At 62.7% G+C, this 19,160-nt stretch overlaps 1 protein-coding gene across 1 annotated transcript; it reads left to right on the top strand.

Moving 5' to 3' along the window:
• Positions 1–269: 269 nt before the first annotated feature.
• On the top strand, positions 270–18,062 carry Chrna4 (cholinergic receptor nicotinic alpha 4 subunit). Its single transcript, XM_046433320.2, has 6 exons — positions 270–381; positions 1,816–1,967; positions 3,689–3,733; positions 3,806–3,915; positions 8,250–9,624; positions 15,601–18,062. Exons 1-6 carry the CDS (start codon positions 309–311, stop codon positions 15,724–15,726), a joined length of 1,881 nt encoding a protein of 626 aa, XP_046289276.2. The 5' UTR covers positions 270–308; the 3' UTR covers positions 15,727–18,062.
• The last annotated feature ends 1,098 nt before the right edge of the window (positions 18,063–19,160 follow it).

Here is a 19,160-nt window from a genome sequence, read left to right as displayed (position 1 = left end):
GCGATCCGCCCCCTCCTCCTCCGCTCCCTCCTCTTCCCCTCCCTCCCCTTCCTCCCCTTCCTCCCCTCCCTCTCCCTCCTCCCCTCTCCCCGCGGCTGGAGGCGGCAGGTCCGGGCGGGGCTGCGCCGCGGATCCTACAGCCTCGCGCACCCGCCCCGCAGCCGCCGCGCCCCGCGGGACGAGCAGTCGAGTCGGGCTGAGGGACAGTCGCCCGCGGCGCGGGGCATGAAGTTGGGTGCGCGCGGGCCTTGGAACCGGGGCGCGGCGGAACCCGGAGCCGCCCGCGTCTAGCGCCGGATCGGTGCGCCATGGAGCTCCGGGGCCCCAGGGCGCCGCTGCCGCTGCTGCTGCTGCTGCTGCTGGAGACCGGCCTCCTGCCTGGTAAGTTTCGGGGCGCTGAACTGGCCCCATTCGCCTCGGTCCGGCGCCCGGGACCCCGGAGCCAGAGGAGGGAAGGCTCCTGGCTGCTGTGCCAAGCCGCAGGCAAGCGCAACGGCGAGGCCACTGAGACCCCCCCCCCTCCCATTACCCGGGAGAGGCATGGGCTGTCCTGCGGCGCAGGCTGAGCCCTGGCGCGGAAGGAGTCAACCTCCCGAGAGGGGTTTGGGGTGGGTATGTGGGGGTTCCCGCAGCATTTCCGGAGCTGGACCTAGAACCTCCAACTTGGACAGAGATGGAGCGCAGGGGTGCATCCATCCGGCCAAAATTCCCTGCAGACCACGCACCCACGCATGTCTTCTTCTTGCTTGGGGGTCAGCGGTGGCCTCTGCACTTGGGGCCCCCACACCACCTTTTCTGCTCCTGCAGGCTCTCTCCACCTCTCTCCCTTCCCATCCTCTGGGCAGCCATGCACCCCACCCCATTCAGGAGGGAATATAGGGAATTTAACCCCCTGGCCTCTTGGTGAAAAGCGGTCTGCACTTTACTGGTCAAAGAGACCAGGAAGAACAAGATTAGGGAATGATACTCTGGGCCAGAGGCAAGGGTCCCAAGGGGTCTAGAAGTGGGAGATCCCTAGCATCTAAGCCTCCTAGGAACCTGCTGCTGAGTCTCAGGTAAGCAAGATCCAACAGGAAGCAAGGGTCTCTCCTCCCTCTCCCCAACCCCCTCCAAAATGCAGCCACCCAGGGGAGGCAGGGAGGCCCCCAGACCACCTGGGGAGAGGAGAAGGGGAAAGGAGGACTGAATGAGGGACCCCTCCCCAGGATGCAGAGTTAGGACTCACCCAGGGTATCCCTGTGCGAGAACACCGGTTGCCCACAGCCCCCAGGGGCCAGGCTCGGTTTCAGGGTGGGCACCGACTCCACGCCCCCCAGACCTCAGAACACAGCTCCTTCTGAGCCACACTGTGTTCCTTGCAGCCTCTGGAAGCAAGCCCTCCTGGGTGGGGGGCGGATCCTGGCCTGGCTTCCTGCCTCTCCCTGCCCCTTCTGGCCCCCAAGTCCTCGCTCCCACCTGCTATGCTGCTTTCTGCCCCTGCCCTTTGTCTCTGCTGGTCACTGGAGATACAGGCTTTCCCTCTGAAGTCACGGTCAGCTAGGGAGAATACCCAAATCAGTGAGATGCAGGGTCAAGAAGACCTGACCCAGACTGAGTGGCCTGGAAGAGGCTTCCTCCAGGAAGGGATATTTACACCCAGGGGCAGGGGGCAGCCCAGGCCAGAGGGCAGCATGTGCAAGGGTGCTGAGGTGGGAGGTGACCGTGAGGGATGGAAGGCAGAGGACATGGGGGGAGGGGCTGGCCTGAGGATGGAGGACAGCCTGGATGGCCGCCGCCTGCTCCTGCCCCTGGCCACTCGCCTGCCTCTCCCTGCAGTGAGCAGGCCTGCAGAGACCCGGGCCCATGCGGAGGAGCGGCTCCTGAAGGCACTCTTCTCTGGCTACAACAAGTGGTCCCGCCCGGTGGCCAACATCTCAGATGTGGTCCTGGTCCGCTTTGGCCTATCCATTGCCCAGCTCATTGACGTGGTAGGTATGGGGGCCTGGCCATCACACATGGACGACCGTGTCTGGCCACGGCTGGCGGAACAGCTCCACATGGTCCAAAGCCCAAGGACTCTGTGTGGGAGGAGCATTTGGAGAGAGTGTCCTAGCCAGACAGGTGTGCAGCAGGAGGCCCAGGAACTCTGCCAGGCAGAGGTGCCCAGCTGCGTGCCCAGTATTTCCCAGCCAGGCCTAGCTAGTTGGGGTGGGACCCATCTTGAGGCAAATTGGCCTGGTGGCTTTGAACACCCTGGATGGAGCCTGAATCTGGGGAGGGGGAGACGTCTGCAGCAGGGGTGCAGCATCCCACAAGCCTGGCCCAAGCCTGCCAGGATCGGCCTTGTGTCTGCTGGTGAGGGAGGGGCTGCCTTCTGCCACCCGGTGTGCTGTCCTGACTCACTGAGGGCGGCTGTGGCATACCAGGCCGAGTGGGGAGCATGACAGGGTCTGGACGTGTGAGGGAGCCCAGGCTGCATGGGACATGCACAGTACCTGGAGACCCTTGTCCCTGTTCAGAGCCAGCACTGAGACCTCCACCCTCAGGTGTCCTGGCACTGGCCCTCAAATGCCTCCTGCAGTGTCCCTGGCTGGGGCTCAGCCAGGGCTGGGGCAGGATGCACAAGACTCCTGGTCTGTAACCACTGCCTTATCTCCTGCCAGGCTTGTTGGGGTCATGCCACTGTCCCTTGCAGCCCAGTACCTCCAGTTTGCCCAGGAGACCTTGAGGCCCAGAGTCCACCCAGGCCAAGTCTCCAGCAGGGGACATGGCCCAGCCCTGCTGTCTGCCCTGGAGCTGAGATGCTCATGAACTGCACACACATGTGCTGACCCGAGGGTACTGGTTGAGGCCACGGCCCTCCGTGGGTGGAGGGGTGCCTGTGTCTGCCTGCTGTGCATGCCCCCCAGGTGCTGGGGTATGGTGCCCCACCTGGCCCCAGCCCACCTGTGCCCTTCGTGTGTGATTGCTGGGGGTGTCTTGTTTGGGGTCTTAGTCTGGGTGGGGTGGGCTTGTGTGTGAGCTTGCCTGGCACAGTGCAGAGTAGGCTGCAGAGTCCCCAGAGGTTTGTGCTGAGTTCTCGTGAAATGTGCCAGCGAGTGCAGGGATACATCTCTGGGTCCCAGGGGAACCTGGGGACTGACACTGTGTGACAGGAGGGTCCTGCCCAGCCACTGGGGAGTTCTTCCCAGGACTGTGGAGGAGCACCCAGTGCCATGGGGCAAGCTGTCTGCCCACTCCCAGGCTCCTGGGACACTGCCAGGATGTGTGGGGATGAGGTTGGCGGGCAACACAGGGCGGCAGGTGCACTGAGGCCAGGCCTTGGGATATGCTCTCTGCTCCACATCCCACCCACCCCTCAGTGTCCTGCCAGGGAAGGGACTGGCTTGGGCAGCTGGGTGACCTGTCCAGTGAGTGACAGGGAGTGACATGGGTGGCAGGGCTCACCTACGAGCAGCCTGGAGCCCATCAAAACACTGGGGGGCAATGAGGTCAGACAAGCTTGTGCCCAGTTTCCTTCAGGAAAGCTTAGGGGCCTGTCCCCCATCCTGAGTCCCCTCAGGCCACCATCCTGAGCTTGGTTGCCTCCAGGGACAAGGTGCTCACTCCTTCCTGAGGTCTAGCCCTGGCCAGTGTGTGCTGTGGCTGGGACTAGAGAGAGGTGTCCTGTCCCTGAGGGACCTCAAACTCCTTCCTGCTTGTGCCGTAGGATGAGAAGAACCAGATGATGACCACGAACGTGTGGGTGAAGCAGGTAAGTGGGGAGGGCCGCCCGCCCCACCCTGTCCTCGGAGCCCCCCTCACCCTGCTCCCTCTGTCCTTGCAGGAGTGGCATGACTACAAGCTGCGCTGGGACCCCAGGGACTACGAGAACGTCACCTCCATCCGCATCCCTTCCGAGCTCATCTGGAGGCCGGACATTGTCCTGTACAACAAGTGAGCCCAGGGCGTGGCAGGTCAGGTTGGGCTGGCAGCACAGGGAAGCTTGGAGCCAAGGGCTCAGGGCTGGGCCTGAGTGTGGCTGACTGAACCGGGGCCACCGTCCACCCACACGGCCCTGGGATCTGGTGGCCTCTTCCTGCTTCCAGTCAGTGTCTCCCCCAAGGGCAGGGAGGTTGGACTCCCTGCCCCAGCGATGGGCCCAGACTCCAGGGTGCTCTGCGTCAGGCTGCTGTGGCCCTGCCCTGCACCCGTCCCCCATGCACTCTGCCTCTGGAGGAAGGTGAGGCAGCAGGGTGCTCCGGAAGGGGTGGGGAGGCTAGCACAGCCTCTACCCGTCCCAGCCCCCAGCCCCTAGCCTGTGCTCAGGCCCGGGGAAGCTGAGCCAAAGTCTCACGTGGACAGTTTGCTGTGCTTGGAAGCCAGGGTGGCTTTCCAGGGACGGTCGTGGCAGGGAGTGGCCTCCAGAGCACTTCTGTGGGCTTCTCTGGGGACCCTGGTCCCTGAACTGGGGCAACCCTGCTGTGTTTGATCAATTTTATCTGAATCCACCCGGGGATGGTTCCCCAGCCTGGGGCTCTGGCCAGGCAGGGTGGCAGTTCCTGCAACACTTACAAATAAAGCCAATGGAAGCCCCTCCACCCCCTGGTCCCGACCATCTGCCCACAGCCCCGTCCAGGCCCCAGGGTGTCTGTCTGACCTACAAACGTTCCTATTTGATTAAGAATGATTGGGCTCCTCCTCCTGCTAATGGAGTCCAGTAATGGCTGCGGTGTTGGTGTGTGAAGGGGCTCTGGATGGTCTTCCAGATGCATCATGGGAGGCAGTGAGGGGAGGGTGGTGGTCATTACTCTTCCCTCGGGATGGACTCTCTGTCCTGAGCATTGCCCAGTTTGAACTTCCGGCCTGGAAGTCACCCCCGTCACCGGGCCTTTCTGGGGGCCACATCCAGCCCTGACCCCACCCCTGGGACCAAGTCTGCCTGGGACAGCCTGTCTGACCCATGGGGACATTTGTAGAGCAGGAAGCCTGAGAAATCCCCTGGGTGGGACTGGGCCAGGCAGACACATAGGTCTGGGAACCTGTAACAGCCCAGGACCAAATCCCCCAGAACAGGGCTCAGGAGACCACCTCCTCAGATCACCTGCTGTCTTCCCTGCCAGGACTCATGGAGACAGTGGGGTAGAACCGGCCTCTCTGTGCCGAGGCTTTCTCTGGACAGGATTTGAGGATGGGCGAGGGCAGAAAGGACCCTAGAGTAGTGGCCGACCCTGAGATCTGACCAAAGCCACCAAGGAGGCCTTTTTCTAGGGGCATCTAGCAATTATTGGCTAGGTGGCCAGTGCCACTGCTGGGCAGGAGAAGACCCTAGCTCTTCTGTAGGCTCAGGAGCCCCTCAATTGGTGTCCTTGTCTACTTGGGGCTTCCTTAAGAAGGGTCCTTTGGGGCAGGAGCCTAGAAGTCCCTGATGTGGTACTGGGCAGAAGGGCAGAGGGTCTTGCTTGGCCTCTCAAGTGCAGTCTCAAGGCATGGCCCCTACCCCTGGAGCTGACCCAGGACCCCCTTCTCCGGCCTCTGGCCTGTGGCAAGTCCAGAACAGGCCATGGTCGGATGGTCCGGCCCAAATACCGGTACCCCTCAGGCTTCCTGGGACATCTGAGGTGCCGGGTGGGGTGTGGGCCTGGGACCTGCAGGGTGCCCAGCCTAGGAAAGGCCTCTGAGGGTGCTGACAGTTTGCTCTGAGAGCCTGCTCTGTCCTGCCCACAGCTGGCCTCTGCTCCTGAGGGGGTCTGCCCTCGGCCTCTGTGGCCAGTGCTCTGCACTTGTGGTTGGAAGGAAGCAGCTCACCCTCAGCTGAGGGCTTCAGGGGGGTTGTGTCCCAGAGCCAGGACTGGAGGAGACGGGCGCCCCTGCCGCCCCTGCACACCCTCTCCTTCCTCAGGGAGCCACGCAGTAAATGCCTGTGGATGCCACCGCGATAGCAAGGCCAGGGTGGCCCCAGCAGGCTGATTCTCCTCACAAGCTCCCCGGTGTGAGCTGGGCTGGGCAGGGTGGGCAGAGCAGCCCTGGGCTGGGCAGGGTGGGCAGAGCAGCGGGGTGCAGCTGGGGCGAATGAGCCAGGCTGTGGCTGCCAGTCCTGTCCTGCTGCAAGGCCAAGGGCAGCTGCCGTCCCCGAGTGTGGGGAAGCCCAGAGCTGGCGCCACAGCCTTCCACTCACACCCTCCTGCAGAACGTCTGCTGAAAAGGATCCGCTCACGGTGGGAGAATATTCTAATTTGTGCCTCAAAAGGGTGAGGCTCTGATTTGGGGTGAGATGGGGACAGAAGGAAGCAGACCCAAGCCTGATTCCACAAGGGCTGGGATGTGCAGCAAGATCCACCCTGTGCCGCCGGGGGTGTGGGGGTGTTCACGCAGACGCCAGGCCATTCCTGGCTGGGAGGCCTCATTGGGATGCGTGTGGAGCTGCTGTGGCGTCTCCTCCTGCAGCACAGGAACGCGGTGAGAGGAGCCAGGTGCTGGTCCCAGGTGAGTCTGCGGGTTCAGAGGTGGGCTCTAGTCCTGCCACTTTGAGGACCTTGCACCAGCATGGGTGGCACACGAAGGGAAGGGGCCTACGGGTCCCAGGAGGCTTTCAGAGCCTCAAACTGGTCAGAACCTGATGGTGCTAGCTAGGGGTGCAGGGCCAGCTGCCAGATGAGGCTCAGAGAAGCCGAGCCCTTGCTGCCTGTGGACCTTGGGAAGCCCTGTCCTTCAAGCTGGGCCCTGGGGACAAAGCAGGTGAAGGAACACACAGGGCCTGAGGCTCAGGGCTGCGCCTCCTTTGCCTCCTTAGGTGCCCTCAGTGGGGGTTACTCAGGGCCAGAGGGCTCGCCAAGAGTAGAATGAGGTCTCCATTAGCATTTCTGAGCCCAGGCTGGCAGGGACTGCCCAGAGGGGCTCAGGCATTGCTTTCCCTCTGCAGGAGACCTGGGCCCTGGGGGAAATAGAGGTCTGGCAGACAGGTTACCCAAGACAAGAGACACGTGGGCTGGGGCCTTTGCTCCAGGACCACATCTGGCTTCAGGGAGAACCTTGGAGTCAAGTGGGGCTACCCCAGGAGCAGGGAGGGGCTTTGTGGGGGCTGCTTGCCTGGGTGCCCTGGTTGCCATGTCCAAACAGGCATCACTGTCCCTGAAGCCGGGGGCCAGGACTGGGAGCTCTGCCAGCCACAGAAAGGGGCTGGAGGGAGGGACAGCATCCCCTTCCTCCTCCATCAACCCCGGCCTATGGACAAGACACCAATGTCCCCTGAAGCATCAGAGGCAGAGGCTGGCCATCAGACATTGACCCCCAAGTCAGCAGCTTGAGTTTGTGTTCAGCTCCTGGGTTGTCCCCCGCAGTTTGAGGCACCATCCTTGCCTCTGGGGCCACAGTGTCATCCTCACCTTCAGGGAGATGGCAGCTAAGTCCCTCGGCTAACAGGAGAAAGAGCACCCCTGCTTGGCCATCTGTGGCAGAGGTGAAACCAGGCACCACCCTGAGTGTGGTGCCAGCCCAGAGCAGGGGCCAGCAGGGGGACAAGGCCTTGGCCCCAGGAGGTGCTTATACACTCCCCCAAGGGTGCTTCAGAAGCTGTTCCCGTGTCCATGGTCCTCAGCACAGACACAGTGGGCAGAGGCAAAACCGTCCATCCCCAGAGGGCCCTGTTGAGCAGCTGCTCGGCGCCAGGCAGCCAGTGTGCACTGGGTGGGGCCAGCCTTCAGTCCAGTGGCTGCCTGTCCTCCTGGGACAGGCCCAGGGGACCACTCGCTCTTTCCTGGAGACATGCAAGCTCCCAGGCACAGTGGACAGCCGGGTCCTGCGTCCTGCGGGGCCTTCAGGCTACCTGCTAGTGCACTGCAGGACTGTGCCTCCTCCAGGACCAAGGAGGTTAGGAGTCTGCTCCTCCTCTTGGTGCTCACGAGGCCTAGGGGAGGGGAGGGGAAGGCAGGGCAAGAAACTCCCCCCATGCTTTGAACGGTGAGGCCCTGGGGCATCCTGGCCCCCTCAGAGGTACAGGAGCCTGGAGATACCCGGAGCCCCAAGAGAGAAAGCTGAGGGACTGGCCCCAGCCCCTGGGACTGTAGTGATCACCAGCAGCAGCAATGCTCTGCCCCTGGGCCAGGCCCAGTTCATCCCTCTGAGTTCTCAAAACCATGTGCTATCTCTGCTCAGGTGGTCAACTGAGGCACACAGGTGGGTGACGGCCCAGGGCCATGGGCTCGGCTGGCTGGCTCTGCAGGAGCGCCCATGAGTGCAGCAGGTGCGAGGGTGGGTGTGAACAGGCCTCACTCTTCTGTCTTCCTGCCCAGTGCGGATGGAGACTTTGCGGTCACCCACCTTACCAAGGCCCACCTGTTCCACGACGGGCGGGTGCAGTGGACGCCCCCCGCCATCTACAAGAGCTCCTGCAGCATCGACGTCACCTTCTTCCCCTTCGACCAGCAGAACTGCACCATGAAGTTCGGGTCCTGGACGTACGACAAGGCCAAGATCGACCTGGTGAGCATGCACAGCCGCGTGGACCAGCTGGACTTCTGGGAGAGCGGGGAGTGGGTCATCGTGGACGCCGTGGGCACCTACAACACCAGGAAGTACGAGTGCTGCGCCGAGGTGTACCCCGACATCACCTACGCCTTCGTCATCCGCCGGCTGCCGCTCTTCTACACCATCAACCTCATCATCCCCTGCCTGCTCATCTCCTGCCTGACCGTGCTGGTCTTCTACCTGCCCTCCGACTGCGGCGAGAAGGTCACGCTGTGCATCTCTGTGCTGCTCTCGCTGACCGTCTTCCTGCTGCTCATCACCGAGATCATCCCGTCCACCTCGCTGGTCATCCCGCTCATCGGCGAGTACCTGCTCTTCACCATGATCTTCGTCACATTGTCCATCGTCATCACTGTCTTCGTGCTCAACGTGCACCACCGCTCACCACGCACACACAGCATGCCCGCCTGGGTGCGCAGGGTCTTCCTGGACATTGTGCCCCGCCTTCTCTTCATGAAGCGGCCATCTGTGGTCAAGGACAACTGCCGGCTGCTCATTGAGTCCATGCACAAGGTAGCCAATGCCCCGCGATTCTGGCCGGAGCCCGAAGGGGAGCCCAGCATCCTAAGTGGTGTGCACAGCCAGGGACCGTCACCTGCCCTGTCCTTCTGTGTCCCCCTGGACACACCCGAACCCCAGCCTGCCTGCAAGTCACCCTCCAGCCAGGTTCCTGCTCCACAGCCCTTGGAGGCCGAGAAGGCCAGCCCACGCCCCTCGCCAGGTCCCTGTCGCCCACTCAACAGCCCTGGGGCCCCAAGGCTCACCAAAGCCAGGTCCTTGAGTGTCCAGCACATGTCCAGCTCCCACGAAGCAGAAGAGGGTGGCATCCGGTGCCGGTCTCGGAGCATCCAATACTGTGTTCCCCAAGATGGTGCGGCCTCCCAGGCTGATGGCCAGATGGCTGGCTCCCTGTCCTCCCTGAAGGCCCACTCAGCCGAGCTCCCACCTCCAGACCACCTCTCTCCATGCAAATGTACATGCAAGAAGGATCCCTCTGTGGTGTCCCCAGTCACTGTGCTCAAGGCCCGCAGCACTGCAGTGCCACCCCGGCACCTGCCCCTGTCACCAGCCCTGACTCGGGCAGTGGAGGGCGTCCAGTACATTGCTGACCACCTGAAGGCAGAAGACACAGATTTCTCGGTAAGCCTTTGTCCCAACCTGGCTGTTGTGAGGTCCCCTGGCCCTTGTGTGTGAGGTCCCCTGACCCATGTGTGTGAGGGTGTCTGGGGTCCCCTTGCCCACGTGTGTGAGGTCCCCTGGCCCATGTGGGATGAGTAGTCTCCCTCTGTTTCTGGCAGATGGTGCAGATTGTGGCTGCTCTGTTTGGGGCACACAGCATGGATTTTGTCCAGAGTCCTGGAGGTCCCTGAGATGAGCCAGGGCCCAGCAGGGCAGGTGGCCCAGAGCAGCTGGTGCACAGTGGCCCAGGCTCCATTTGGGTGCTGGGACTCATGAGCCTGGCGGGTGGGTGAGGGGCAGCCACCAGCAGGCCGCTCCAGCACACGCGCTCCTCTGCGTTGGGGTCTCTGAGGGCCTCCAGGGCACCCTCTCTTTCCCTATGGCATTTGCCTGCCTGCCACCCATGAGGGTCTCCAGGGCCTGGGTCAAGTCCTGGGTCAAGTCACGACCTGGGGTCGTGTGGGTCCCAGAGGACTGCTCCTGCATCTCAAACTGCCTGCCAGCGGGGCTCAGGCAGTGGTGGAGCCAGAGCCCAGAGTCAGGGACAGGCCAGAGGGAATCCTGGGGCCTCCACTGCCAGCATCTGTCCTTTGCATTGACCTTGCCCTGGACAGGCACCTGCCACTGTCCCTGACACTGCTGTCCCTCCTGAGGACCCTGATCTTTTCGGCTGCCGGACCTCCTTCCTCAGTGGAGGGCCTGCCTGGCCCAGGCTTCATCTGAACTGTCTCCCTGGAGCTGAGTGGCCTGGAAAGGAGACATGTCCTGCTGCCCTCAGAGCCACCTCTGGCCCTAAGGAGCCGTGACATCATTCCAGGGACTCTGAAGAGTTCCAGGTTGCAAAGACTTGCCTGGGCAGAGGCCGGACTGGGGCCACATTTGGCTGAAGCTATGGAAATAAGAGATGTGGGGGGTGGGCTCTGAGGAGTGGCCAATGGGGGTGGGTTCTGAGGAGTGGCCAGTGGGGGGTGGGTTCTGAGGAGTGGCCAATGGGGGGTGGGCTACTGAGGAGTGGCTAATGGGGGTGGGTTCTGAGGAGTGGCTAATGGGGGTGGGCTACTGAGGAGTGGCTAATGGGGGGTGGGTTCTGAGGAGTGGCCAATGGGGGGTGGGTTCTGAGGAGTGGCCAATGGGGGGTGGGTTCTGAGGAGTGGCCAATGGGGGTGGGTTCTGAGGAGTGGCCAATGGGGGTGGGCTACTGAGGAGTGGCCAATGGGGGTGGGTTCTGAGGAGTGGCCAATGGGGGGTGGGTTCTGAGGCGTGGCCAATGGGGGTGGGTTCTGAGGCGTGGCCAATGGGGGTGGGTTCTGAGGAGTGGCCAATGGGGGTGGGTTACTGAGGAGTGGCCAATGGGGGTGGGTTCTGAGGAGTGGCCAATGGGGGTGGGTTCTGAGGAGTGGCCAATGGGGGTGGGTTCTGAGGAGTGGCCAATGGGGGTGGGTTACTGAGGAGTGGCCAATGGGGGTGGGTTACTGAGGAGTGGCCAATGGGGGTGGATTCTGAGGAGTGGCCAATGGGGTTGGGTTCTGAGGAGTGGCCAATGGGGTTGGGTTCTGAGGAGTGGCCAATGGGGGTGGGTTCTGAGGAGTGGCCAATGGGGGGGGGGTTCTGAGGAGGGGCCAATGGGGGGGGGTTCTGAGGAGTGGCCAATGGGGGTGGGTTCTGAGGAGTGGCCAATGGGGGTGGGTTCTGAGGAGTGGCCAATGGGGGGTGGGTTCTGAGGAGTGGCCAATGGGGGGTGGGTTCTGAGGAGTGGCCAATGGGGGGTGGGTTCTGAGGAGTGGCCAATGGGGGGTGGGTTCTGAGGAGTGGCCAATGGGGGGTGGGTTCTGAGGAGTGGCCAATGGGGGTGGGTTCTGAGGAGTGGCCAATGGGGGTGGGTTCTGAGGAGGGGCCAATGGGGGGGTGGGTTCTGAGGAGGGGCCAATGGGGGGGTGGGTTCTGAGGAGTGGCCAATGGGGGGTGGGTTCTGAGGAGTGGCCAATGGGGGGTGGGTTCTGAGGAGTGGCCAATGGGGGGTGGGTTCTGAGGAGTGGCCAATGGGGGGTGGGTTCTGAGGAGTGGCCAATGGGGGGGTGGGTTCTGAGGAGTGGCCAATGGGGGGGGGGGTTCTGAGGAGGGGCCAATGGGGGGTGGGTTCTGAGGAGTGGCCAATGGGGGTGGGTTCTGAGGAGTGGCCAATGGGGGGTGGGTTCTGAGGAGTGGCCAATGGGGGGTGGGTTCTGAGGAGTGGCCAATGGGGGTGGGTTCTGAGGAGTGGCCAATGGGGGGTGGGTTCTGAGGAGTGGCCAATGGGGGGTGGGTTCTGAGGAGTGGCCAATGGGGGTGGGTTCTGAGGAGTGGCCAATGGGGGGTGGGTTCTGAGGAGTGGCCAATGGGGGTGGGTTCTGAGGAGTGGCCAATGGGGGTGGGTTCTGAGGAGGGGCCAATGGGGGGTGGGTTCTGAGGAGTGGCCAATGGGGGTGGGCTACTGAGGAGTGGCTAATGGGGGGTGGGTTCTGAGGAGTGGCCAATGGGGGTGGGTTCTGAGGAGTGGCCAATGGGGGGGGTGGGTTCTGAGGAGTGGCCAAGGGGGGGGGTGGGTTCTGAGGAGTGGCCAATGGGGGGGGGGGGTTCTGAGGAGTGGCCAATGGGGGGGGTGGGTTCTGAGGAGTGGCCAATGGGGGTGGGTTCTGAGGAGTGGCCAATGGGGGTGGGTTCTGAGGAGTGGCCAATGGGGGTGGGTTCTGAGGAGTGGCCAATGGGGGGTGGGTTCTGAGGAGTGGCCAATGGGGGGGTGGGTTCTGAGGAGTGGCCAATGGGGGTGGGTTCTGAGGAGTGGCCAATGGGGGGTGGGTTCTGAGGAGTGGCCAATGGGGGGTGGGTTCTGAGGAGTGGCCAATGGGGGTGGGTTCTGAGGAGTGGCCAATGGGGGGTGGGTTCTGAGGAGTGGCCAATGGGGGTGGGTTCTGAGGAGTGGCTAATGGGGGTGGGTTCTGAGGAGTGGCCAATGGGGGGTGGGTTCTGAAGAGTGGCCAATGGGGGGTGGGTTCTGAGGAGTGGCTAATGGGGGTGGGTTCTGAGGAGTGGCCAATGGGGGGTGGGTTCTGAAGAGTGGCCAATGGGGGGTGGGTTCTGAGGAGTGGCCAATGGGGGTGGGTTCTGAGGAGTGGCCAATGGGGGGTGGGTTCTGAAGAGTGGCCAATGGGGGGTGGGTTCTGAGGAGTGGCTAATGGGGGGGTGGGTTCTGAGGAGTGGCCAATGGGGGTGGGTTCTGAGGAGTGGCTAATGGGGGTGGGTTCTGAGGAGTGGCCAATGGGGGGTGGGTTCTGAGGGGTGGCCAATGGGGGGTGGGTTCTGAGGAGTGGCCAATGGGGGGTGGGTTCTGAGGAGTGGCCAATGGGGGGTGGGTTCTGAGGAGTGGCCAATGGGGGTGGGTTCTGAGGAGTGGCCAATGGGGGGTAGGTTCTGAGGAGTGGCCAATGGGGGGTGGGTTCTGAGGAGTGGCCAATGGGGGGAGGGTTCTGAGGAGTGGCCAATGGGGGTGGGTTCTGGGGAGTGGCCAATGGGGGGTGGGTTCTGAGGAGTGGCCAATGGGGGGTGGGTTCTGAGGAGTGGCCAATGGGGGTGGGTTCTGAGGAGTGGCCAATGGGGGGTGGGTTCTGAGGAGTGGCCAATGGGGGGTGGGTTCTGAGGAGTGGCTAATGGGGGGTGGGTTCTGAGGAGTGGCCAATGGGGGGTGGGTTCTGAGGAGTGGCCAATGGGGGGTGGGTTCTGAGGAGTGGCCAATGGGGGTGGGTTCTGAGGAGTGGCCAATGGGGGTGGGTTCTGAGGAGTGGCCAATGGGGGTGGGTTCTGAGGAGTGGCCAATGGGGGGTAGGTTCTGAGGAGTGGCCAATGGGGGGTGGGTTCTGAGGAGTGGCTAATGGGGGGTGGGTTCTGAGGAGTGGCCAATGGGGGTGGGTTCTGAGGAGTGGCCAATGGGGGGTGGGTTCTGAGGAGTGGCCAATGGGGGGTGGGTTCTGAGGAGTGGCCAATGGGGGTGGGTTCTGAGGAGTGGCCAATGGGGGGTGGGTTCTGAGGAGTGGCCAATGGGGGGTGGGTTCTGAGGAGTGGCTAATGGGGGGTGGGTTCTGAGGAGTGGCCAATGGGGGTGGGTTCTGAGGAGTGGCCAATGGGGGTGGGTTCTGAGGAGTGGCCAATGGGGGTGGGTTCTGAGGAGTGGCCAATGGGGGGTGGGTTCTGAGGAGTGGCCAATGGGGGGTGGGTTCTGAGGAGTGGCTAATGCCAGCAGAAATTCAAACAAAATCTTGGGAGACGAGCTCTTTCCACAGTCCCGGGACTGGAGCGGCAGGCCTCCCCTCCTCCGCTGCCCAGCTGCCGGCTGTTCTGGCTGCCTGACCTGGTTCTGGGTCTGGGAGAGCAAAGCTGACCTCACAGGATGGCCTGGCCAGCAGGGAGCTGTGGTCTGCTTCGTCCTCAGGCTGGCGGGGCACAGGCACAGAGAGGGGCAGTTCTGGCCTGTTGGGAAGGCAGCCTGCGGGGCTGCGGCCCAGCTTCCTGGAACAGGCGTCCTGTGGGGCTTATTTAACAGTGACTCTGCTCCTTCTGAGGTTTTCCACCAGCAAACATGGCCATCGGGCCTTTAAACCATCAGGATACCTGTAATTGCTTTGATAAATCAGGACAGATGCCCCAAAATGAGGAAACTAAACTCCACCCAGGCCCACTCACCCCTCAGCTGGTTGAGCCTGGACCATGTCCTCTTCTGGCCACTCAGGCACAGACAGGCCTGCTGGCCCAGGTCACCTACTCATGGCCCAAAGGCAGCTCCTATCAAGCCTGGGGCTACCAGGAACTCCCAGGTACCTGACTGTCCACACAGGGGGACAGTGAAGCCAGGGACAGGGCAGCAGCATGGGCAGCAGCTGCGTGGGTGCCTCAGGGCTGCTTGAGGCTGTCTCAAGAGTGACCAGTTAACTCCAGATCTGGCCAGGCCAGTGCAGCACTCTCCCCTGAGCCTTTGGTCCCAGTGGTCTGCTGGTGTGTGTGGGGGGGTGTGCTGCATCAGTCCTGGCAGGGGCTGGGGTCCACTCTCACAGAGGTGTGACCGTGGCTCTCCCTTGGCTGCTCACGTCTCAGTGTCCTTGTTATGGGCCAGTCCGGGTGAGGCCGAGTAGCTGCAGGTGGACATACCTGGTATGGTTTATGATGCTTGCTGTTTTCAGCCACTTGCTTCAGATCCCTTCCACCACCTCCATGAACTGTCGCCCAGCAACACTGCCCAGCCCAGTTGTGCCAGGATGTGAGCACTGGCCTAGAGTAGGAGGGCAGGTGTGGATGGTCAGGCCTCGGTCCTTGTTTTTAGGCCCTCCTCCACCGTGTGGCTCAGTGTGGGGGTTCTTAGTGATCAGACCTATTGCTCAGCATGCTCCTGGCCCTCGCCCTGTGCAGCTGGCTTTGTGGGTGGCCCCTCTCGGGCCCTGCTTTCACCATCTGCACATGGGGATAGACTAAGCCTCCATCGCTCCCCCCGGATGTAGGATAGAGTCCCCCCAGGAAGCTGGACCCTGCTTTACTCCACAGTGCGCTCCACTTGGTCTCCTGGGCTCAGGTCAGGTCAGCCGGGGACTCCAGGTGGACCTGCCTCCTGTGCAGCACAGGACACCCTCTGCTTCCACATGAGCGCCTGTGATGCACTCTGCAGATATCCAGCCTGCCCTCGGGGCCTCTTCCCACCTGACCCCTGCAGCAGCCACTGTGGGTGGAATGGAGTCCTTAAGTTCCCTGGCTATCAGGGGCGTGGCTAAGGTGTGCTCCTTCCCCGTGTCACCTCAGTGCGCGTGTGCACCTGAGGGGAGACAGGACTGCCACTTGGGGCACATGGTTCTGAAGCTTCTCTTGTTGCCCGTGAGGCCGAGGGCAGGGGCTAGAGTGACCCTGTGTCTGTGTTTGCAGGTGAGGGAGGACTGGAAGTACGTGGCCATGGTCATCGATCGCATCTTCCTTTGGATGTTCATCATCGTCTGCCTGCTGGGCACCGTGGGCCTCTTCTTGCCACCCTGGCTGGCCGGCATGATCTAGGGACAGAGCCAGCAAGGCCCAGGCTCCTGCAGGACGTGTAGGGCTGGGCCTGCTCCTCCCTGGTCCTCCCACTCTATGGGGCTATGCTGCTGGTCACTTGTCCCCCAACTCCTGTCCCTTCTGTCAGATGGCTTGGAGACATGGCCCCTGGGGAGTCAGAAGCCTGGGTGCTGGTTTTGGTCAGGTGGTCCTGGGGCAGGGGCTGGAATGTGGTTGTTCCATCCACAGGGTGGTGTCACGGGCAGAGCTCTATGAATGCATCCCCAGCACAGGTGACCTGGAAGCCTCCTGATCTGCAGATGGCCAGGTGTGTCTGCGTCTCAGCAGTGGCAGCCATCCCACCTGTCCCACAGGGCCATGAGGCTTTGTCCCCTTTCAGCCCCAAGTGGCCCCAGGCCTGTGAGACCTGGCATTCAGGCATCCCCCCCCCTGCACCTTCCCTGGCCACTCCCTGTCCCCCAGGACCCAGGCCTGCTCACCTGCCAGTCCAGGCAGAGCAGACGCTCTGGTCTCGTGCCCATAGAGGCCCAGCTGGCTGCACTGTGCTGGTCTGTGAGTTAGGGAGAACCCAGCACCATGCTGAGAGGTCTCGCAGAGGCACCGCGTGCACAGTTCCACTAGAGGGGTATCAGGTGCGGCCCCCACAGTGAGGCCCCTGGCCAGGAATCCAGCCATCCCCCTGCCAGGTCATAGGGTCTAGTGAGTGTCCCAAGGACCCAGCAAGGCCCAACCCTAGAAGGCACTTGTGTTGGGGGATTTTCCAGAACCATGAGGAGACCTCGCAGCGTCCAGGCCCCTGGTCCCGGCCCCGGGTTCTTCCCCAGTACCCTGAGGTTTCTGTCTCTGCACAGCCCAGGAGGCCCTCTGAGACCTACAGACTCTAGGAGGGGCTTCCTGTCATAGTTGCTGTGGCGAGGCTACCCCAAGCACAGCTCACCCTGAAACTGGACCCTTGGCTGGTGGGTCCAGGAGAAAGGCCCTGAGCCATGCAGTGGGGATGGCCTCCCTGGGCTCCCTGAGAGGCTGGGGCCTTCTAGCTGGTTCTCTGAGGTCATAGGCCAAGTAGGACCTAACCAGCTGTCCACCTTGCCCCAGAGGTGGTGGGGGAGCTGAGGCTTGCTCCCCCCAGGTAGCACCAGGTGGCCCGGGGTTCACCTCTTGGTGAGGGGAAGAGGCACTCACGGCGACCACATGTATCCCCTACAGCTGAGCCATCCTGGTCCCCACTCCAGCCATGGCCTTGCCAGTGGGCAGCCCTGTTCCCACTAGCGCCCTCAGCCATCTTGTCTCTGGGTCTCAGAGCTGTGTCCCTGGAGTGTCCTGGGGGAGGTGCCTGAGGACTGAGGGAGCATCGGGGGGCCCCTAGGGCCACACAGCAGGTCTAGCAGACACAGCTGCTGCCACAGTGGCGTTTTCTGGTCCTAGCTGAAAGCTGGGAGAGTGACATCAGGATGAGGGACGTGGCATCACCCACCCCCACCCACAGGCAAACCTGCAGGGCTGAGCACAGGGCTGTCAGTCACCCCTGCCAGTGCCTGTGGAGGGGACCTCAGTGGAAGATCCCAGGTTGTGGGCCCAGGAGTGGATGCAGAGGCCTGAGTGCCATCTTAGGCATCCCAGGCCACCGGTGTCCCAGGCATGAGGACCCCACCTGGCAACCTGGGTCTGCACTGGTTCCGTGGGCTGTCTTATTCTCTTATGCCTTCACATCCTCAGCTGGAGCCCAGGATGTTGGGAGAGACCCAGGTCGCCGAGCTCGCACAGGGACTGGGGGCCCGGCCTTGGAGGAGGGTGGCGGGTGCAGAGCTCAGGGCCTCAGGACATGGTTACATAAGCGGATCCAGCTGCCAGATGTGAGGGCAGCTGCAGAGCCCCTGGGCAGGGCAGCTGTGGATGCTCTTTTCTGGGACAGGAGAGGGGAGCGTCTGGGACACTCCTGCCAGGACAACCCTTCTGCCACCAGAGAATCCGGGAGAGAAAAGAGCAGTCCTGTCCCCACAGAGCCGACCGTGACACTGCGCGCATTTGTCTGCAGTGTTGACTTGTGACTGAGGTGAAGTCTGCCCGTGGCAAGTGCATGGTCCCAGGCCTTCAAGTCACTCAGCTTTAAGGAATGGGACGGCGCCACCCCAGACCCTCGATGGGCATCACCACCAGGTCCTGCCCTCCCTGGGCAGCGGGCTCCTGCCTGCCCGCCAGAGTCTGTGCTCCCAGATGCTGTGGCAGGGGCCACGCCCTGACTGGCTTCTCTGCCCGGCGTGGGATGAAGGGGTCGTGGGGTGTCCTTGCCCACTGCTGTGGTGTGTGTGGGTTCTTAGTCGCGGAGCCTCTTCTGTCTGAATAAATGGAGCCTTTTCTGGCCTTTGTCTTCAGCTGCGGCTGCTGTGAGTGTGAGCTTGTCCAGGTGGTGTATTCACACGGCTGTGTCCATCCTCTTACCCTCTGGTGCCCTTGCATCCTGGGGGCCTTCAGACCCAGGCTGCCCCCTGGGGCCGGCTGACTGCAGGGTACGCAGACGGCGCTGCGGGGCCTGCCCTGCCTCCTCACCAGACACCACACCAGGCCCAGGCTCCCTGCCCTGCTTCCCCCAGAGCCCAAGTCCTGCCCGAAGCAGTCGGACTGGTCCACCACACACTGTTCGTCTGCCCAGCCTGGTCTTCTTCGGAGACCCCAGAGCAGCCTCAGCCTTCCCTCGGCCTTCCCTCGGCTTTCCAGCCTCCTAACAGGCCTGGTGCTCCTCGCGTCCCTGCCAGACACGGGGACCCCTCCTCTCAGGGAAAGCAGCAGCTGATGTCCTTGAGTGACGCTGGCCTCCACGCTGGGCAGAGCAGTGGCCCACCGAGCCACAGCTCCTGTGTCTGGCCAGAGTGTGTCATTAGCATGGAGACACACAGCGACTGAGGGCACTCCCTGGCTTTGGTGCCGCCTCTGTTTTAATCTGCAGAGAACTGCTGGTTGCAGCCAGTGACATCACTGTGGCGACATCTCGACCCACAGTGGGACACACACTGCCATGGGTGTGCGCCTGGCAGCTGCGGTTTGACCTGGGTTTGTGCTTGTTTTGGAGATATGCAGAGCGCTCTCCACAGACGTGCCATTTACACTCCACCGTCCCCAGTGGAAGCTTCAGAACCCTAATCCTGGCTGGCATTTCTTGGCATTTGCCTGCCATTCAGACAGAGCGTGGCCGTGGTTGCACGGCTGAAGGACCTGCATGCGTGACAGACAGCACCGGGGATCCTGCCCACCAGCCCTCCCCAGGCCAGCCTGCCCTGGCCAGCTTACCTGGAGTCCCTCGCAGTGTGCTCTTGAGCCCGGCCTCCCTTCCTCGACCTCCTGGGCTTCTGCGGTCTGCAGGTGCTCCTGTGGGCGGCTCCGCGTTATCTGCCCACCCTGCCAAAGCACATGGGGGTGGTTCCTTTGGGCGCCTGCAC

The sequence above is a fragment of the Marmota monax genome, unplaced genomic scaffold (assembly GCF_021218885.2).
Source record: "Marmota monax isolate L192 unplaced genomic scaffold, Marmota_monax_Labrador192_F-V1.1 WCK01_AAM20220418_F8-fsc00014, whole genome shotgun sequence".
NCBI classification, from domain to species: domain Eukaryota; kingdom Metazoa; phylum Chordata; class Mammalia; order Rodentia; family Sciuridae; genus Marmota; species Marmota monax.
Note: the sequence above shows the minus strand (reverse complement) of the source record. Positions and strands in the feature narration are given on the sequence as shown.